General features: G+C 37.4%; 1 protein-coding gene across 2 annotated transcripts in view; it reads right to left on the bottom strand.

Annotated features, from left to right (window-relative positions):
• Positions 1-18361, bottom strand: part of LOC106962045 (ephrin type-B receptor 1-like) — a 90394-nt gene extending 72033 nt beyond the window's left edge. The window contains exons 1-2 of one of the 2 annotated variants that reach the window (XM_015056195.1): positions 18266-18361; positions 16939-17225 (exon numbers count right to left, since the gene is read on the bottom strand). In XM_015056195.1, coding sequence (XP_014911681.1) covers positions 16939-17035 — 97 coding nt within the window. In that variant the 5' untranslated portion in view covers positions 17036-17225; positions 18266-18361. Of the gene's footprint in view, positions 1-16938; positions 17226-18265 lie in introns of those variants that run through there. The other variant, XM_015056196.1, reaches the window with a different exon arrangement.
• Between the last annotated feature and the right edge of the window lie 3086 nt (positions 18362-21447).

Below are 21447 nucleotides of genomic sequence, written 5' to 3'. Positions count from 1 at the left end.
CTTTACTGTTAGCATTCATGCTCAAAATTATGGTCAATTTACATCTATATCTACCCATTTCACAAAACTACAGTAGGGGTTCTTTTTTAATGTTGCTGCACAATATACTAAAGTGCAATTGTCATTGTAATTTCACAATATCACAATCATAGCAAACTAATATGATTGGTAGAGAAGATTTGAGACACTTTTTGATCATTTATTAGAGGATCTCCATCTGTCTTTAATGTCTGCACCTCATGTTTGTCTTTAGTGGCTGAGAAGTCCATAGAAAGTGGTACGTAAACAAAGGAAAGCTAAAAAAATGTGTTTTTATTTGTCTGATGTTCTGTGGAGATTAAATCCAGATGTTCCCTAAGATGACAACTACAGTTTATCAAAAGGTCGTGTCGTCCATTATTTAGTAGTATAGCTATTTTTTCTGTCAGGAAACACAATATTCTGCTGGCAAGTTAAGCCAAACAAACGATTCTTAAACAACTTCAGCCCTAAGAAAGAACCTTTAACTTTCTAAGCCTCTTTGCTCCTTGAGATACAAACTGGAGGAGGGTCAGGCGCTCCGGGTGGTTTGGAGAAAGAAAAGCAGAAACACAGTAACAAGCTATGCTCACTGACACAAATTGAAATAAATGAAACTTTCAGAAAAACTGCCCTGAAGAAGAAAACTTTCATCTGCTTTTCCAGTTTCTAATCTGCAATGTTATCCATGTCATTCTGATTTCTGCTGCACTCGTCATCTTTGCCTTAAAGACACCGTTTTCATGCTGCCTGCCACTGTGTGGGTGTCTGTGCGTTTCTGTATGGATATGCATTCAAGTTGTAACAGACAACAGCACTTGACTTTGACACTGGCACTAACTCTCTCACACACACACACACACACCCTGGCTGACTCAGAACTGTTTCTATGTCTTCTCCTTGAGCGACCCTGAGGGCTTCGACACAACAGCTCCTCCTTGAATCTGTTTCCTTACTTCTTATCTTGCTCCCTCTTATTTTTGGGGTATTCAGGCTAAATTTCTCAGCATCAAAGGAGCTCTTGTGTCCTTTTCTCACTTTAACTCTTTTTTGATGCATTTAAAAAAAAAATCATATTGTTCACAGAAAGTTGTGAAAAGTGAAAGAAAATGTCATAACGCTTCAACACTCAGCGGAAGTGCTGCCACTCATTTCTATTCTCAAGACATAAAGAAAAGTGTAAATACTGAACTTTCCGTCAAATACTTTATGGAAAATGCTTTTTCCCCCTACTAATTTAAAACATTACTTTCTTTCAGAAATAAATGGCTTTCACCTACCAAATTTTGATTTTAAGAACTAAACATTTATGAATAAACCTAGACCTTTATGAAATGTTAATGGGTAAACAAGTCTAGAACTGCATGACTTTACTCTGCATTTTGCATGAATTAGAACAATGTCTAGCTTTGCTCATGGCTATTTTGCCCTTTGTTAAAATGTCTCCTTGTTAAAAGGAGCATGCTGAGTTGTTAGACTCTGCACATACTTTCTCTGGATTAGGAACCTGCTGCAAAGCCAATTACTTAATACAACTGACTGGATATCCTTTTATATGCATATTATTTTAGCAACTGGAAACAAACAATCAGAGTTTGACAGTCTGAAGTCAGTCTGCCCAAATTCTTTATAAAGAAACATGAATATATTATGAAAATATATTTACAACTCAGTTGTAAAATGACTGTGTATGAAACAGATTTAATGTTAGACATGTGGAATAGAGCATCAGGAGTACATTTATACATACAAAAAAATTTAATTTCCCTCATTTTCAAGAAAAAATTAGTAAAATTAAGAAAAAATTTCTGTAAAGTCTAAACGTCATAAATTTGCCACAAAAACAAAAAATCCATGATTAAAGGCAAAAACAGGATTTTTTTGGATATTGTTTTGTCAGAAATCATAAAATTATGTGAAATTAATCCCAAAATGTATGAGTTTTTGGTGGAAATTTATTCCTCTGTGGTCATTTTTTAAAATCTTTTTCATTATCGGTTACAGTAAAAACACTAGTATACAGATTTATCACATAAGACAAACAAATGTGAAATTTTACTATTTAAAATTCTGAAAAAGTTGTATAATTAACTTTTAGGTGATAAAGATTTAGCTTTATCAAATTACCTTTCTTTGGAAAGGTAAACTCAGTTTATGAGCAATATTTTGATTTCTAGATACATAATTAAACTGACTGTTCAAATTCTTACAGCTTGAGATAAAATAATTAAAGTCGACCTATCATGCTTCTTGAACATATTAGGATAGGTCTGTTCATTACATTTAGCACAAAATCAGTCTTAGATAATGAGATTTCACTCAGTTCTTCCCGTTTTCAGCTCCTTTCAGAACCAACTGTTTTCCTGTCACTTTAAATCCAAATAAGCTCCTGCTGGCCACGCCCACCAACTCCACCATTATACAATCGTACATCTTTGAAAAGCATAATTGGAGCCTCTGCACAACCAACAAAAATACAGAAAGTGGTTTCTGAATGGCAGGTCAACAAGAAAGCATTTGTCTTTTCCAGCAGCCATTGTACAGTGAATAAAGTGGCAAAACCAGCTGACCAAAGGTGCTGGAGCTGAGCTTGGGTTGCTAGGTGACGGGCAGTGCCTGCTGATTTGTGAGTTTTGAAATGGGTCATTTTTTCAGATACCTAAAACATCAACTAGTCAGAACCAGCAAATGCACATACAAAAATATGCAAACTGCGAATTTCACATCATATGTCCTCTTTAAACTCCTTGTTCTTAAGTTGGGGATTCTTGTATCACTTGACCTTTGTCCACTCTTAACTGAGTGGACAAAGAATCTCTGAATGACTTTTGCTCGACCCAGTTTCAAAGTTTCTTCTCAAGAAAGGCACTGGCTGTTCATCTTTTCACAGTAGTCCAAAAAATAATAATAAAGAAAATTATCAAACAATCTGGGGAATTAATAGATTCTTTTTTAACTGCGTAGGTCAGAACAGTGAAGTGTTTACATCTAACAGGTGTGGTCAGATTCAGAGTGTTTTTCTTAATGCCACAGTATGAAGACCAACAATATTTTTCTTATGATAATATTTCAAAATTCAGAACTGTAAATCTATTAAGTACAACTTAATTTAAATAAATGCTGTCTTTGAAAACTGAACTAGCTAATACCATCTAGCAGCCAGTGTAGGTGTAAGACAAAAAGAGGTAATTGAATTTTCTTGCTCTTATGGTGCCCAAGGTGGGACAGATATTGTGAATATAGCAAAATAATAGATTTATCTAAGTGAACTTGAACTAGTGCAAGATCCAAATAATTAAAAAAAATAATAATTTCTTCCTGAAATTGATTTTCCAAGTAAGGAGAGGGATGAAAGGGTTGGTGTGGTGATTAGCAATGCTGCCTCACAGCAGAAAGTCACTAATTGGAATCTCGGCATGCAGACGTTGGCTTGTCACGTTGACCATATCTTGCTGAAAAATCACTTGTAAGTTAGTTTTGCCTTATTTCAAGATATTAGCACTAGAAACTAGACCAAACATTCTTGGTAAGTGTGTGTTTTTGCAGTGTAGTTACTGAAATTTTATAGAAATTGTATGAGTCATGTTGCACAAATAAATTTTTCTTGCCAACATTTTCTGAGCGCCGGTGGAAATCCTCTTTACTGCAAAGCCGCACGGAACTAAGCTTCATTTCCATTTCTTTCTGCCTCCAATTTAATGCATATTGCACTAAAAATATAAAAAGTATTGTTTAAAATCACAGAAAGGCTGATCAGTAGTCCCACAATACATACACAGCTGTAGTGTGTGACATTTGCGCTAGACAAATGGCAACACGGGGAGTACATGTGTCGAACCTGAACAGAGTTTGTTTTTTTTTATTCCTGCGGTCCGTCTCCTTCTGTTCCTGAGCAGAAACACTGAATGTCTCGCTGCTCCAGCAGAGCGGCTTAGCAGCCGACAGAACAAAAGTCTGCGGCTGTAAAAGGCCAGTGTCAATGAAACCGAGTGAGTGTGAAGCTGCTACAAAAGAGCGCAGATGCTTGGTCACCCTACTGTGAGCTGATAAGGTGCTACCTGAAAGTAGAACAAAAAGACTGGAGGTGCAGCGCTAAAAACTGAAAACTACACAATTAAAGGACAATCACAGAACTTCCAGAAAATCCAGGGTGTTATTCATCTTATTCTTTCCCAGAGAAGTTAAAATACTTCATCTGCGGGTAAAAACTGTTGAGTTATGTCTGAAATTCACATTTAATCCCAGTTTAATTTAATTTAACGTGAGTTATGTTACCAATTCAAACCATTTCAACAACTGAATCAAAAGTGATGCAACACTTTTAGTTTCTATAAACCCAAACGGTAATCGATGTGTTATGTTCCCCAGTTCCATGGTTTTCTGTCATTAGGACAAAAATGGGCTTCACCAATAAAATGCAACACATCAACTCTGATTGCTCTACACAACAAGATGGGGGGTTTTCACCATCACACAAATCATGCTGGAGGATTGAGAGAGGTCCAACTGTTTTCTGTCATTTACCTGTAAGTGTTGCCAAGAGTCGATCATCATGACCAACCCATGTATGTTTATCAGCCTGAGCTCCCACTGGATGAACGTGTGATTACTGCTGCTGCTGGTTGAACTGCAGCTGAAAAGCACCGCTTGACATTTTTAACCCAGCATTTCTAAGAGACTTGCTTTTCCTTTCGCTGGCTTCATGATTTACTCCTAGACGTACACAGCTTGGGGAGAAAATATCAACCCTAAGCTTTCGGAGTTGTAGTTGCCAATGTGGCTTACAATCTGAAGTCTTGTTCACATCTGCAGGTGATTAAAAGTCTCCCATCTTTGCTGCAGTCTGCTTAACCTGATGGCGACGCTTCACTAAAGCATGACTGAATCTAATGGTGGAGGCGCAGAAACATCCACTTTTAACCGCAAATACCCAAAACAAAGCAAATACAAAACAGCCTACAAGTATTTCCATCACTAAAAACCTCAGGTTGAAAAAAAATGAATAGGGAATTACTCTGGGATTTCTACAGCAGCACAGCTTCGACTTGTCTGAGCCTCTGAAACTGAGTAACTTGCAGAAGAAACTTAATTTTATCAAGTTGTGTAGTTTCACATGAATGAAAGCCTGATTAAAACTGCAGTCAATCATTATAGCAGAATCGTAAAAGAGGCTGCAAGAAGCCAACAAAACTTCCTGAAAGGAAATAGAAAAATTCAGACGTTTAGTTGCATTATAAATGTGTTCACTTATTAGAAATTAAATAAAAAACAAAACATACATTTCCAATCTTCTAACCATAAAAGAAAAAGATCAATGAAAAGTATAAATGGTTATGGATATTTTATTGTTTATTTAGTTAAAATCATTTTTGTTTAGCATGCTAAAATGCATTCAAAAAGCATTAGTATATTTTCTGTTCAAACATCTACTGGAAGACTAAAAGTTACCAAATCATGACCAATAATTTTCATTTTTAAAATAACTCTGAAATTCCTGCAACTGATCTGCATTTTATAAAACTTTTAAAGGCATACATTATCAAAAAAAGCTAAAATCTGAGGTTAAATCAAAAAGGAAACAGACATGCACAGTAACAGAAGTGACTGCAAAGTTTGTTTTTTTACTGCTCAGCATTAATATCCAATAACAAAGGTGATTAAAATTCTAGATGAGGCTCCGTTTCCTCCACAACCTTTTCAAGGTGAAGCAAAATAACTGATGTGCAATGTCTCCTCCGTCATGTCTCTCCCCTCTTCTTCTGCGGCTCACTGCTTCGTTCCAGCATGGCTATCTGTGAGACCATATGGCCACGGCAGGAACCCCGAAGAGGCTGGCAGAGGGCCCACTTACAACCAGCAAATAAATAATGGGCCATTATGTTCAATCATATGCTGAGCTATACAGGTCTGCAGCTCAGAGCTGCAGCCTGCAGCATGGAGAAAACTGGAAACGGCGCAATACATCTGGGAAGCCACAAAAGGATCCTGCATGTGGCATTTTCTATACCGCTGAGGACTTTTGTAGTCGGAGTATTGCTAAAAATGGATCTTCTCCGTCAGCGACATTATTACAGTTGTTGATTTCGTGTCAGTCTGTTGGTACCATGTCTTAAATGTAATGAGAATAAATACAACATTTTATTCTATTGGAGTTTATTTGTGTGTTTAAAAAGAAAATCACTGAAACATTACTTCATTTAAAAGGAAAGATTCGTTTTTTCTTTTAATGATTGCCTTCCGTGATTAATTGTGTGGGTTTGCACAACGCTCAGGATCATTAGCAGCTATCCCTTACAATGAACATGCACATGGCGACAGTGGGAAGAAAAATGAAGCTGAAACAAGCCTCCAGCAGAACCTGGTATAGGGAGAACCAACATGTGACTGCTGTGATCCAAAGAAAAGACGGAAAATCTGATTTATAACCCTCCAACGTCCATCAAGTCAGAGAAGTACTGGAGAATACCATATTAAGGAAAGCACAAAAATGATTTTTCCTACAAATAAAGCACACAAGAAGAAATCCTAACGTATTTTATTTGGGTAAATCTTGCTTGGAATCATAATATATCCTCTTGATCCCACAATCCCAGCTGCATGTTCTGAAAGCACACTCAGCCCTCGCTGACTAAACTGAAACAACACAACTAAAGTGACCTACAAAGAAGGAGCTGAAGAAACAAAGGGGTTGAGAAGAAGAGTTTATTTTAAACCATCATGACTACGTCACAAACTTCTCATGTGATCTGATCTTACTTTTCCTGAGCATTTAGACTCAACATCAACCTACTATTCTGTGTCAGTCCTCACCAGAGATGGAAGATTCAGCAGATGGAGGATTGAGATAAATGGCTTGATTTGCATAAACAAATCAAGGTTTGTATTGAATTCTTATTTTCCAGTCAAATGTAAACAAATTAGTTATAGATTCAATTGCAAACAATAAAAAAAAATAGATATACATTTGCCTTTTAAAAACATTTGTGTTATTCCGTGCAATATCCATCCCTGCTTATGAAATATTCCAAGAAATAAAAATAAATAGTAACATATTTTTATATTTCTCGCTTGCTTCCAGGTTTTTCCTTTCTAAAATTAATGTAATCGCGTGTGTTCTTATAACATTTCTTCTGCAGGACTGTCAGGAAATAATTTTGTCTGAAACAAAGGGTAATTGATGCTAACACTTACCTTGCATGATGAAAAAGAAAATCAATACGGGAGACAGCAGAACTCAAGGAGCCTGCCACTGCCATCTCCCTAACACAGGCGAATATTGATGTGACTCTTTGAGCTGCAAATTAGTTGAAGTGACAGAATAATGGACCCCCAGTGAAAGGAAAGGAGAGAATTTAGGTGAAAACAAAAGATTCTTTCATTCCTTTATGCCCACCAGCTCTCTCTCTTCTGTAACACTATCAATTATACTTTCATACCAGAGAAATATAATTTATTAAGCTGGTTCGTGATGCAAATAAACTGAATCATTTTATAAAGCTCAATCCATCCGCTGCAGAGACCAGCCTGTGCTTTTACACAAGATAAATTATTACTCTTATTGTCTATATTGATTGTGATTTAGAGGTTTATTAAATGAGATGTCAATTTGTTCCTTCATATTATAAGTAAAACATTTTTTAGAGTGGTCGAATTGTTTAGGGTTGTGGCAAAGAGGCCTTCCACCCTAAATAATCAAAATGCAACTGAAAACATGAAAATGAGTGTTGCAATACCAATAAATGTAATTTTTAGTGATGCATAAAGAATGCCGCCTATAAAAATGTAACAATTTAAATAAAGAACATTCTTTTTGTTCAAAAGAAATTCTACTTTTACGTAGTTTTATTCGCCCGTCTCATTTCTTACCAGATAAAAACTTATTGGTTAAATAAGCTTTAAATTAATTTATTTAAACTTAAATAACTTGGAGTCGAGGAAGAACTGACTTACGGTAATCTGTCATCAAATATCAAAGAAAATCAAAAGGTGTCAATGTGCTAAAAATATCAGCGATGAGGAGAACAAATGACCTACGCAACAGCTCTAAAATGTCAAATTATGCAGATTTTCAGTCAAGTGATTGAATGAGTGACTAGCCAGACATGCATGTAAAACCAGAGTGCTGTCAATGGGTGTTAGTTATCAAATAAATGTCACAAAAGCTAAAAAAAAAACGTTGCTGTTCAGTTTGATTTGCCTCAGAAAGTGGAACTTAGATCTGGTGATTACATCACATCCACACAGGATTAATGCACATCCCTCAAAATGCATAATATTCCCAATATCTGACATATTTTCACATGTTTTGATTAGTCACTGCAAAATATTTTTACAGATGATGATAATATGAGTAACAGATAAACAAGAAGCGTTTATAAAGCCTAAAAAAAAAACCCTCAGTTTTTACATTCCCATAGAAATTCATTTAGACTTCGTTAACCATTACATTCCCCATCTGGGCTTTGCTATATCTACTTCTCTCCAAGCTGGGTTCTGTCTACAGAGGGAAAGGAGTCACACTTGGAGCAATTATAATAACCGCTAAAAAAGCTGTGCACCTAAAATATGATTACTATAAAGTGCTGAAAGGGTGCGCAGTTAAAAATTACAGTCTTACATCCAGTCTATGCAGCCAGGGAGTGTAGTGGGGGCTCCTTTTGTGGCACCAAGGAGGCTGTCTTCTAAAAGTCATTAAAGATGTGACATTTTTCTTTATGTCATTCATTATACTTCTCAAACACAAAACGAAGTAGTGTTGGTGTTCCTCACTTTAGTTCTCTTGCAGGATTTGCTAATTGCCACGGCGCTAACTGCTAGTAGCAACACAATCGGACAATTTCTCCATATTACAATGTGTGTAACGAATTTGATAAAACACAAATCATCAGAAGGGCCAACATATAAGCAGCCATTTAATTCCCAGACATTAATTTCTGCTAATTTTAAGAAAATGATTGATACTCGTCTCTCTCAGTTATTCATCTTAAGCTCCAGGATTCCAAAAACACCCAAACATTTATTAGAAAATAGATTAAATTAAATACTATGATCCAAAGACACAGAAACAACATTAATCTTATTTACAAATTTAAATATCAAATGTTTACTTTAAATAAAATAAATCCTACTGTACTGGATTGCACCCAGTGACGTCAGAACAAACAGGAAATGCTTTCTCGTAATGTACATTTGCCAGAAATGTACAATTAATAAATCGGAAATTCTAGTAAACTAATAATTCAATAGTGATCATTTAAAAAGAACATATTTGGTTGTAAACTGCAACATAATGCAAACAAACCAGAGATACAATATGAAGCAAAGCTACAATAACTGAAATAATATACAATAAATATGTGACTAGATAGAAAAGTACAATCTCAACCACTTTGTCACAACAGTTTATAGTGTTAACTTTTACTCATTTTTGAACATCAGAGATCAATTGTCATCCATTTCTGATTAGAAATCTGGAAAATCTGATTTCTAAATATAAATAAAAAATATTTTAATACAAAATCCTCCTCACCGGACATTTTGTTCTGTACTGATATGCTTTATTGATGGTACTTTTCTTTATTTTTGTCGGTGGCCTTAAAGCTGTAAGCTGCCTTATTTGCTTCAGAACAAAAGTTAGTTCATAATTTTTAAAAAAAAAGTATTTGTAAAGATATTCAGTTTGACACCATTTTTCTTCTTCCAGAGTCCAGAACATGATGTCTAAGCTGCATTTACAGGCATCACTAAACGCTCAGTTTAGACATGGTGCACACCAAAAAAAAAAAAATCTTTCCCCTCCATGTCTGACTGTGATAAAATGGACCAACATGATGTTCTTCTTCTTCTATGTTAGAAAGAGGGAACTGATAGTGTGAAAATTAACAGAAAATGTGTGAAGTTTCATAGTTAAGGACCGATTTTCACACTAATGCAACTAATTAATAACATTTCTGTAAACATTAGGCATGTTTTGTTAGAAATGACTTCCTGGACCAGTGAAAGCTGTGAAAGCGACGTCTGAAAGCCTCTGGGTACGGAGTGCAAAGTCTAATATTGTACTGACAGATCGAAAATTGCCTCTTAACGTCCAATAGGCCATGAAAAATACAGCAACAGATTCTGGGCCTCTCAGCCAAAAGTAAATATTCCCACTGCTTCCAAGTACCTCACAGAAGAAAAAAATGAATATATTCTGAAACAATCTGGATGCTGCATGGAGATAAATATTAAAAAACCGAAGGCAGTCCCTGAGGAAAACTTAGACTGGAAAACAAACATGAGTAAAAGCCTCAGGACGGGTCCAAAGGCTCTTCTTCCAAGCTGGTACTTTTCCTTTCAACTGTCTGTCACATTGATAACCTGTCACGAGATGAACACAGAAACAGCATCTTTAATACATGAGCTAACAGAGCAGGCTGCAGACTACAGTATGTATGCATTTTTGGAAGCCAGCCTGTTAAAATGTCACTTGGCGTCTGCGCATCTTTTCGCAATGAGAGCATAATTGATTTCCAAAGTCGAGAACATAATTATTTATGTTGCAAATGCCAACGCTATCACAGCTATTCCTGCTAACAGCAACATCTAAGGCCAGATCTCTGATGTTTAACCTTTAGCACATCACAGGGTGACACATGGAGTGGAGCATGTTTGTGTTTGGGCTCCAGGGAAAAGCCCTGAATCGGGTTATTAGGAGGGGAAGAAATGATGCATGCAGTGCAGTCAGACATCCACAGTGCAATTCACTTTTAGCCTCCATGGTGTGGATGAGTAAAGCCAGTCCATGAATTCTCAAACAGGCCCAAACTAGAATCTCCTGCATGAAAAAAAAAGAGCTAAATTAAGTCTCCAACCCTTTGACACTCAACACTGGCACAAATCAGCACTTTAGGTGGCAGAGTCTGCTGCTGACTGGACATTTAGGTCAGAAACAGAGTGACTTTGCCACCTCTCCCAGAGCTTGTTTGTGGGATATGTAGCACTTATACTAAATAATATCCGCTGGGTCAGGCGTTGCATTGACTTTCAGAATAAAAGGGTCAAACGCAGGATTACTGAAGAGCCATTTAGGCTCGCTGAGTAGGTGAAAATCCTGGAAGAACACAAAGGTCAGGGAAGGAGGCAACATTCAAGCTACGATGGTGAGCGGACACAAATCCTGCTTACAGCTTTATTTTGTTTGCAGTTGCTTCTTCTGACTACATTCTCGAAAATATACAGTTTTCAACTCCATGGTATAAAAAGCTACTTGGAGATCTCGTTGTAAATCACAGATATGATTCAGTCAAAATCCTTTCAAACACTAAAGTGAACCGACTCTTTGCAATGAGCTACAAAGAAAATCCCAAACATTGAGAAACGGGAGAACTCCAGGTTGGTGATGTCTAAATGAAGACCAGTGGTGCGAGTAACACTGGATATCTGTTAGCTCTGCAACATAGATGCTACTTTGGCAGACAGGATGACTACAGTTCTCCTCAGTGTTGTGGTAATTCCCTGAAGACCCATTACTGTGGCATCTTTTGCAGCTTTAGAAGTGACAGCACTCTTACGAGCTGAACGAGGTGATAACAGACTGAAAGGCTTCGTTCACTTCCTCCAACCTCATCGGTAAAACTACAGGCAGAGTACAATTCTGAAACAGCACAGAAAATCAACGTCTTTGTTCACAGCTTCTTCTGTTCACTGATTGGCTGGGTAGAAATTCTACAGGATGAATCCAAGTCAATGGGAGAAAGTCCAGACTGAGATGTGAAGCGACATTAGAATCAAGCAGAAAAGTGTAGGAAGGTAATGGCCATCCTAATGTGACCAGCGGTTTTCCTTCTAAGAAGCTTATTGTTTGATTTGACATTAATTTCATTGCTAAATCCTCATTTGTAAGTAGTTTTGGATAAAATGCAAAAGGATAAAAAAATGTTCAGGTGAGAACATTAAAGATAGTTAAAGTCAATTTAGATAAACTCCATCTATCGTCTCCAAAGGTGTGCATTCTGATCAGATACCTGAACCAACTCAAAGCAGAGCCGAACTTTGACCTCGTCCACAGATTACAGGGCTCCTCAGCCTATTGCTGAGGTTGAGTCCAGCCTCCCTCCAGAGGATGATCTCTGTTCTTTCAGTCACAATCCATATTTAGATTAGCTCATTATTTTTATTTATAGATTTTGTAATGCAATAAGTCCTGTAGTAGCTTCTTCCATATTTTTGTAACAAGAAAAAACTGAAAAAAAGCTGAAACACCTTACAGAACGATTACACCATTGGTCCTTCCTAGATACACACCTGACATCAGCTGCAGTCAATTTAATTAACCCAAAGTTACATTTAAATGTCGTCACTGGATTTTCCTTACTTTCCCTCATTTGCCTCCATAGTTTGGAGAGAGTTTACAAAAGATCTTTGTCTGAATGTGTCAAACAGAAGAGTGGTACAAAAAAGAAATCCACCTCATTAAATAGATACACCATGGTACCGTGAACGCTGCCGTCTGTAATTGGAGAACATATGTGAGGCAAACTAACGTTACCTAGAAGAAGGAATCTGAAGCAAAATTGCTGTAAGGACAAGACAGAAACTGATGAGGGCTTCTGCAAAAGGAACGGCAAGATTATCTCAGGTTCTGCTTGTATTCTACATGTGACAACAATCTCCTCTACGCTCCATATGCACGGACCAGAAGCCTTTCTTTTCAATAAACCAAAATTTAACGTTTGGGATGCAGTTCAAAGAGGATTTTACTTCTCCACATCACCAAAAGAACGCCATGCTCAGAGTGAAACATGTGGGTAGCAGCCCTGGGGTTAATTTTCTCAGATGGAACAGATGTTTTTTATAAATGGTTTGAAAAAAACAACATAGCTTTGACCCAAAACATTTAGGTATCAGCTGGCAAGATGGAGATTAAGAGAGACTTTGTTTTTCATCACCAAACTGAGTCCAAGCATGCATCCAAATCAACAAAAATTTAGTTGATATGGAGAGATCTTAAACAAAAATCTAAATGAGAAACAAAACATAGGCAGCCAGATTTTATATTTAATGTATTTCTCAAACAGATCAGACAGAAGATGAAATAAAAGCTGGAAAAAGTTTTGAAATTCTCATTTTTCCCTCCAAGTAAGAATCCAAGACTGAAAGCAGATGACAATAATATCATTGGTCAACTAAGACGTAGAGGAGATTACACCAACTACCCACTATTCTCCATAATTCTTTCCAGAAATATTAGTTAAAATAATAAAGACTTTCCCTTGGCTCAAATAATTGCAACACACAATTCATTACTTTTCCTGAAAACGGTGAATATGTTGGCTGCAGCCCATGCATAATTAAGCAATAGCCTAATTTTAATTGAGTTATAAAACTCATTAAAGAATTTATTAGCCATAAAGTTGCTTTGTGTATTCATTTATACCTTTCCTCTTTACAGTTTACATTTTAAACCAAAAGACTTTTGATTTGGTTACCAGAAACAAATATAACAGCTTTTTAATTCTGTAAAATTGTCATTTTTAACACCATTTGTCAAGATTAATATAAATATATTTAGCAAATCAAATTACTGATAAGTAAGCGTCGATATATTTCAAAGATGTATCTCTAGTATTTCTGATGGTTCTGGCTTATAACTTCTTAAAAGCAAAAATGTTCCTTCTTAGAAAAGTAGAAATACCAAAACAAAAAGTGCCATACTGTCTCACAAGGGCAGTAAACCATGAAATGCCACAGGCAAAATGGCTATTTACCGAGTGCTGCAGTAAACATAATGTTAGAAAATCGCATGGAAGAAAAAGGTGTGGTAAGCAGCAGGGATAACGACAGATTTAAGAGGATTGTGACGCAAAGCTCAAGAGTTTGGGGGAAATTTACAAGGAGTGGACTGAATCTGTTCCAGACACAGATGCATCCAGATAAATGGTTGCAACTGGGGCTGTTGTAAACAATTATTTTAGTAATCTATCGATTATTCTGACGATTGAGTACTTGAATAGAAAATATATATATATCTATATATATAATGTAAATGCTGCCATAACAGTTGTATAAATACTGGATGTTATCATCAGCCCAAATTTTCATATTTGTGCATCCCTAACAATCACATTTCTGTCATTTAGAAAATGAACCTCCAACAATAATAGCTCACCTTTATAAAAAGATACGAAGCAGCAGGCTCACTATGACACCAAGAAAATACCTGTACTCCCGTTTTAGTTTATGTATTCATCTTGCATAAACTTAATAGATGAGCTTTCATTTTGCCCTGCCACTTATAGCTTTGGTGTCCATGTCAACAGCAGATTTGGCTCCTTCGTCTCACACAGAAACACATCACCAGCTATGTACTGCCACTCATTTGTTGTGACCAGGATGGTGGTAAATATATTTTTAAATTTGTCTGTAATGCTAATATCAGCCATCACAGCCTGCTGTGTTCTGTGATCCTCTGCTCCACATGTCTACATTCACCTGCCGCGCACTTCACCACCATTTGAGAAATGTTGTCATACTCTATGCATCGCATCAGTAATTTTAGATTACTGGTCCCTCAAAGAGCGACAAAAACCCAGATATTTCCACCTGACCATAAAATCCCCCCAGGTGCCCCAGACCAAACTTGAATGTTATGCTGCTAGCACTTAGCATTCATCAACAAGTGAATGTTGATGAAAGGTACGAGTGAGAGCGATGTGCAACACAAATAATCTGGCCGGTGTGGTTCTTCTTCTTGATTCTTATTGACGGTTGGCAAAAAATCTAAGTAGTGTTACTGCCACCTACTGGTCTGGAGTGCGGACTGTTTCCTATATAGTGATCACATTTACCAGTATTATGCTTTTGCATTTTAAAAAGTGTTTAATTAAGTCCTTTATGTCCAAATTTCAGTCCTGATATTACTCCTTCTATCATCTTTTGAATTTTATAAATCCATCTTCCTTTTCTCTCCTAGTCCCACCATTTTTAAACACAGTAGTTAATAGCAAAACTTAATGAAGCTTTGAGGCAGATAATTTGCCTTTAAGAATTTTAATAATCGAGATACTCGAGTCATTCAAGGACTCGTTACAGCCCTTAGTTGCAGCTACTTATGTTAAGTCAATCTTTAGTTAAAAGCCATAATTATCAAAAGTTTAACATATCAAAAATGCATCTATAGTATAAGACTATTTGAATTTGTGAAATATGATGCACCTGTAAGATGGCTTGAAATAGTAAGACACATAAAACTGCCTATGCAAGACATAAGATATGTAAGGGAGAAAACATAAAGAGCATCAGAGGGTGCTTTTTATGCCAACAGAGTCCAATAAGTGTATACCTCAGCTCATTAGGCACCTACTTACCATGAAAAGGCCACTGTGACCACAAAACAACCCACCACCCACACTGTGCCTACAGTAATTGTCTCACCTCTCTGGCTAAAACCACCTACCTTCTTGTTTTGCCACGCCAACAAATACACAAACTCTAGTAAACACACACACTGGGGGATCCAAATGGCATTCTGTTTAATCAAAATAAAGCTGCCCTTCCACACATTTACATGCCTCATAATAGGTGAGACTAGGCACAGGGCCCGTTGTTACACGCACCATTAAAACACAGCAGTGGACTAATCTAGCACTTCCATAAGCAGCAGCAGAAGCATCAGCAGCAGCAGAAGGCAACATGGGAGTGGATGCTGCCAGGGAATGAATGCAGAAAAGACAGGAGAGGAAAGCAAACTATGCAACAAGCAAATATTAATTTGGGAAAAACTAAAACAGGCCAGAGGAAAAATCGGTGATGTTTGAGCAAAAGGGAGCAGTTGATAATACTTGGTCAGGAGTAAGTGTGGTTCTACAAGAGGATAATTTAGACTTCAGCACTTTGAGTGGAGGAGGAAGAAGGAGTTCATGCTTGAGAAGCAGACTGGAGAGACATTTTTTGGTATTATACCATTTGGAAAGCCTGAGGCAAAGAATAATGCTGAGAGAAACAACGGGAGAAACAAGCTGACCCTGTCTGAGGACGTAAAGGGTGACCAGATGTGGAGTGATGCAAAGAAAAGAAAAAGAAAGAAAGAAATGAGGAGGATGAAACACTGGCAGAAAAGTAAAACAAAAAGTTTCAGCAGGAGATGTTTGTTGGAGACGAAACAGCAGAAGCCTTGCTTGGCAGGGAGCAGCAGCAGCACAAAACAACAGCGGCAAGAGAAGCAGAAGCAGCAGGAGCTACAGAACGCGATGCTCTGAAAATAACAGGAGATTAGAGTTGGAGGGGCACGCAACATAAGAGGCAGAAGGTGGTGTTTGGAAAGGAGCTGGCGGGGAGATGACGCTTCTGGAAACAGCAGGTGGAGAAAGAGGTGATGCTGGAGAGGGGAAGCAGTGGGGGAGGTAGTAGCATGGGGGCCACCAAGCACCTGTGAGCTATAATTATGATTCACTTTGCTGCTCCAGCAGACTGTGTGATAGCAGAGCTGTGACGGTGTGCTCAGGAGAGAAGAAACATGGGGATGTTTGAAACTAAACAGCACACACCATTATCATAAACTGTTTTCACATCACGCATGCAGGAGGACTGCATGCAACATGACCTGTCAAAATCACACAAATGCACTGAAGAATGTTCAAAGTAGAAAGAGGAAATGATAGTTTGTTGCAAATATTGAACATAAAATATAGTGATAACCAATAAAACGCAATAATCCAATTAGATAGTTGAAAACTTAATGAGAAAAGTCCAACAGTATTACACCAATATCCCAAAACTATTTATTTGGAAACCCAACATGAACTTAAACCAAGTCTGCACCAATTCCTTAAACCTTCTTAGTTGGCATCTTCTAAGTCCCCAGCTTTAACATCTATTAGCCCGTTAATTAACTCCAGGTTTTACCCTGCATCAGTTCTCCATCAACAAATGCCCACCTACCTTCCACTGCGCACACAAGAGTAATCACACAGAGAAGCAGCGCAACCCAAGTGGCCGGAACGGCCAAGATCCCTCCACGCCTGTCCGCTCCCATCATCCGGCCGGCAGAGAATAAAATAGAGAAATCCCAGGGAGACACGCTGTATTCCTCCGGTGAGCAGTCACATCTCAGTCCTCAGTTCGGTGCGTACAGGAACAAGCAGCAGAGCCAGTGGAGGCTGAGAGGAGATAAACTGCTGTTGGATCTGTCTTCTCCCTCCGCTCAGCCCGTTTTCTCCGACACCTTCCTGCCCAATCAGGAGAGAGGATGTCGGCTTGAAAACCAATAACCCACTCTTCCCAACCTGACCCGAGCTGCGTGTCCAATGGTCAGGTTCCCCACACCGCCCCGGGACCTCGTCAGAAGTGGCTTAACAGCGACACTTAGTGGCGAAACGCAAGTTTTCCAAAAGCGCACAGTGCCTTTCTGGATTCCTCCTGAATTTCAAGATTTTTTTTTGATTAATCTCAGGAATTTTCTGAGTTCATAAGGTTATAAAATAAAAATATATATTTAAAAAATCCACTAATGAAAATAAAATGGACTTTTGGGTCTCAGAAATTTCCAAGATTTGAGATTTTTTTTCTAGCAAATTTTGACTTTGAGCTTCGCAATTTCTTTGTTTTTTTTTCTAGAAATTTTTTGAAATCTCAAAATTGCAGGAATGTACCGTCTTTTATCCACAGTGCCCATAATATGTCTTGGTTTCATGATACAAGTGTGTTTATGTGAAAGATCACGAGGTAAAACATAATTGAAAAGATGAATAAATAGGACTATATCATTTTGTTTTGAATAATTTGTAATTTTATAAAATAAAAAGGCTATGATGCTCATTTGTATTCCAGCCCCTGGGGACAATATTTTGTATTTTCTCTGCAGTTATGGCTGAAAGTGTTGGGATAAGCCTTTGCAATTCTAGAAACTGACATTTTTTGCCCATTCATCTGTAAAATAGCTTTTTCAATTTGCTTTGAGAAAATCTGCAAACTGCAATATTCACATCTTCCCACACATTCTCATTTCGCTCTGGTCTGGACTTTGACAAGGCTCTTCAAATCTCTCAATAGCCTTTGAGCAAAGCCATTCCTCTATAGCCGTAACTATAACTTCAGATTTAATGTTGGTAAACAACATTTTATGTCATAAACTCTACAAAACATCTGTGGTTTGGTCAGAACTGAGGCAGGACAGTCAGAAGTTACAATACTGAGTTACAGAAACACCAAATACTCGCGAAAAAACTAATTGCAGTTTTAGTAAAAAAAAAAGATTAACAAAACTTACCACAAAAGAAATCACAGGGAGCCAGAGCAAAGCAAAAACAGGAATCCAAGAGAAAAGACAGCAGAGAACAGATGGAAAAATAAAAAGATAAACCAGAAAGGAGTGGCTGATAATATACTGGTGAGGTTGATTAAAAGGACAGATGACTGATTAGAAACGGTTTGCAGGTGTGAGAGGAGAGAAAACGCACAGGGGGCGAGGGAGAGTTTGCACACAAACTGGGTAACTAGGAAAATTAATTTAACAAATAACTAGGCATAAGGAGCATCATAAGATTTTTATTTTGCAGTTATGCGCCTTTAAAAAGTGGAAAAGTTCAAAGAGTGTGATACTTCTGCAAGGTACTGTAGTCAGTGGACAAAACTGGATTGCTATATTTTTATTTGACACTTGTGACAAACTTTTGTCTAGATGATTCTGCAACAGGTTATATTTGAAGTTTATTTCAGTGTTTTGTGTCTTTGTCTCCCAGTTAATAACAGTGCAGCTTAAAATGCTCAAAATACAAAAATATACAGCAAAGAAATAACTTCTTACAAAAATCAAAGAAAATTGCAGTGAGTAGAGAAATTATGTCTGAAAATTTTCAAAGAAAAGTGACCGAATAAAAAACATATTATTGTGTTTTTGTACAGGAAACATGTCTTAAACATCCATTTCTCTCTGCTTTGTTGAGGTTATAATTCAGTAAATATTACTGTCCCTCCTCAGCAAACCCTGGAGGAAAATGAGGGATTATTTTTCCTGACATTGTGCTTACCTCGGAGGTTCGCAGCTGTTCCGTTTGGTGACTAATCTTCTTTCTCCCTGGAGTTTTGGTCACTACTTTAACTGCTGAGCGAAATTGTCTTATTTTCAAAACAATGTCTGCTTCCTGTATATGGTGGGAAAAAAGCCTTATTAGAAACAGATGTATGTTTAGCACCCTAATTTATAAAAGACTGATATCTAGTTGCATTTTTAAATTTTAGCAAGTTAAGAGTGGAGACCCAGAGGTTAATTTGATTTTTAAAAACAGAAACAACCTGAAGTGTTAAGAGAAAAAGCCATGATTGTATTCGAACATGTGACCATGGGCTGCAGAGCAGGAAGGGGATTAGGTTAATAACACCTGCACAGGTGTTTTTACTTACGTCTACTTCCTTCCTCCCAGGACCACATTGAGTGACATTTCCCTAAATACCCTCCTAGCACCTTTTAGAAGTGGAACAATTTCTATTATTCTCCCTGGCACAAGCTTATCCTGAACATGGGTCTAATCTGCAGGCGTGGAAACGCCGGTGCCACTTCCTGTGCCGTTTCAAACTCCCACCAGATGGAAACAAATGCATCCAGTTAGGAACATGAGACCTTCAGATGAACTTGGGCATGATGTTTTAATACACTGTGGGCTGACCATATTGCTTTAAAAGGTTTTATATGTGGCCACACAGATTACATGTGCATTTGTGGGCGAGTTGTGTTTTTAAAAGCTGTGTGTAAAGGGACTATGTGGTCCTAATGTGTTTGCCAATTAAACTGTAAGAAAACCGCGCAAACACAACAATTACTATGGTGATGACAGTTGCAGCATGAAGACTATTGTAGAGCAATTCAGTCGTTATGTCTTCGATGTTTGTTGCCTCCCGATTCTTTCACAGCTCACGTGTTCGCTTGTGTTTTCAGTGAAAACCAACCTGTGCCAGTGAGTTCATATCTTTAAAATGTGCTGCTGCAGGAAGTTAAAATGTCCTCACAGCCTCCAATGTTCCCCCAAAAATCAATAAAAGATGTGCTGGCTGCCACATGAGCAGAGCAATAACATTTAAACTGTCTCCAGCAGCGTTAAGGTGGCTCTTTTAAACGGTGCTGCAGGAGTTGCTTGGCTGTTTTAAGGAGAGACTCTGGGCTGAGAGGGCCGGGTCGGCCAAACGCTACGATGAGAACTGATCGATTCTCTTCATGCCAAGGATAAACACAGCTTCTCGGTAATGTCCTTCCATGTTGCTGTAAAACACACGTTTAACCTTCAAGCCCCTCATGATCCCTTCAAACAGGTTTCAGATCAGTTGGGATTACCACAAATATTTATTTTTTTCCTTTATTTGCCTCTATTTGTTTTTCCATCCACCCTGCTCAGATTCTTCTACTGAAGAAAAGATTAGCTTAAAATGAGGCAAAATTGTTTTTACCTTTTCTTTCCTTCAAATTCAGAAATCTACATACATATATAATATTTGTATGACAGTAGAGGTTATATTTCTGTGATACTTGCCTCATTTTGCACGTTGAACATCTATTTTAGTCTTGCAAGTCTTTTACTTCATGCACATAACAGCACTGTTTTTTCTGTTACATTAATTATGTTTCTTTTTTGAGACTTTGACAGTCTGTAAATATGGGCCATAGCAGCAGTTCCTACTGGTGCATTCCCATTAAACAGGCTGTAAAACTGTTTCTAACTAGCAGCCCAGTGATTCCAGCAGGCTAACATAACTTTCCCAACAAGTGTGAAATAATTCAGATCTTTTATATCGACACAGTAAACGACTAAAAACTAAAACAAAAACAAGAGGGCCCACACAGGGCCGGATTTACAAGGATGGGGCCCCTGGGCTGAAGTCAGTTTTGGTGCCCTGTCCACTGAAGAATGATAATTTTACTAATGCGAATTACAATACAGTAAATTACAAATTGCAGTAGGTTTAATACATGGCCAGTTGCTCCATGTTTTTCACAACAAAACCTAAATATTTATTTTAGCTCCATAAGTTTCAATACTTGAGAATTATGTTCTTAAAAATCCCAAAAAAATATGCATACAGGTCACCTGACATGGGCCTGTTGGTTTTATAAAGAATACAGTTGTTGCTAAATCCACATTTGTAAAAAATAAATAAAAATAAACCACGTTGAGCCTACATATATTTACAATTTGTGAAATATTCAAAACAGGAGACCAAGCAACAATTTACAGTTAGTGGCTGTTTAACACAGTCCAAACTACATCACAAGATCATTGCTATACGTAATTATAGTATTTTTTAAATCTTCAAAATTGTAATATTTTTTTAACTGAAAACTAAATATGTCGATCAAAGCAACAAAGCTCTTGCCTCCGCTGAGGAGAAGCTGGTCTTTAGTTCAAAATCCAAACCAAAGAGTTTGATAACAAACAGGCTAGTAATAACACACACACACAC

The sequence above is a fragment of the Poecilia latipinna genome, unplaced genomic scaffold (genome assembly GCF_001443285.1).
Source record: "Poecilia latipinna isolate Pla-1442-1.1 unplaced genomic scaffold, P_latipinna-1.0 Scaffold1364, whole genome shotgun sequence".
In the NCBI taxonomy this organism is placed as follows: domain Eukaryota; kingdom Metazoa; phylum Chordata; class Actinopteri; order Cyprinodontiformes; family Poeciliidae; genus Poecilia; species Poecilia latipinna.
Note: the sequence above shows the minus strand (reverse complement) of the source record. Positions and strands in the feature narration are given on the sequence as shown.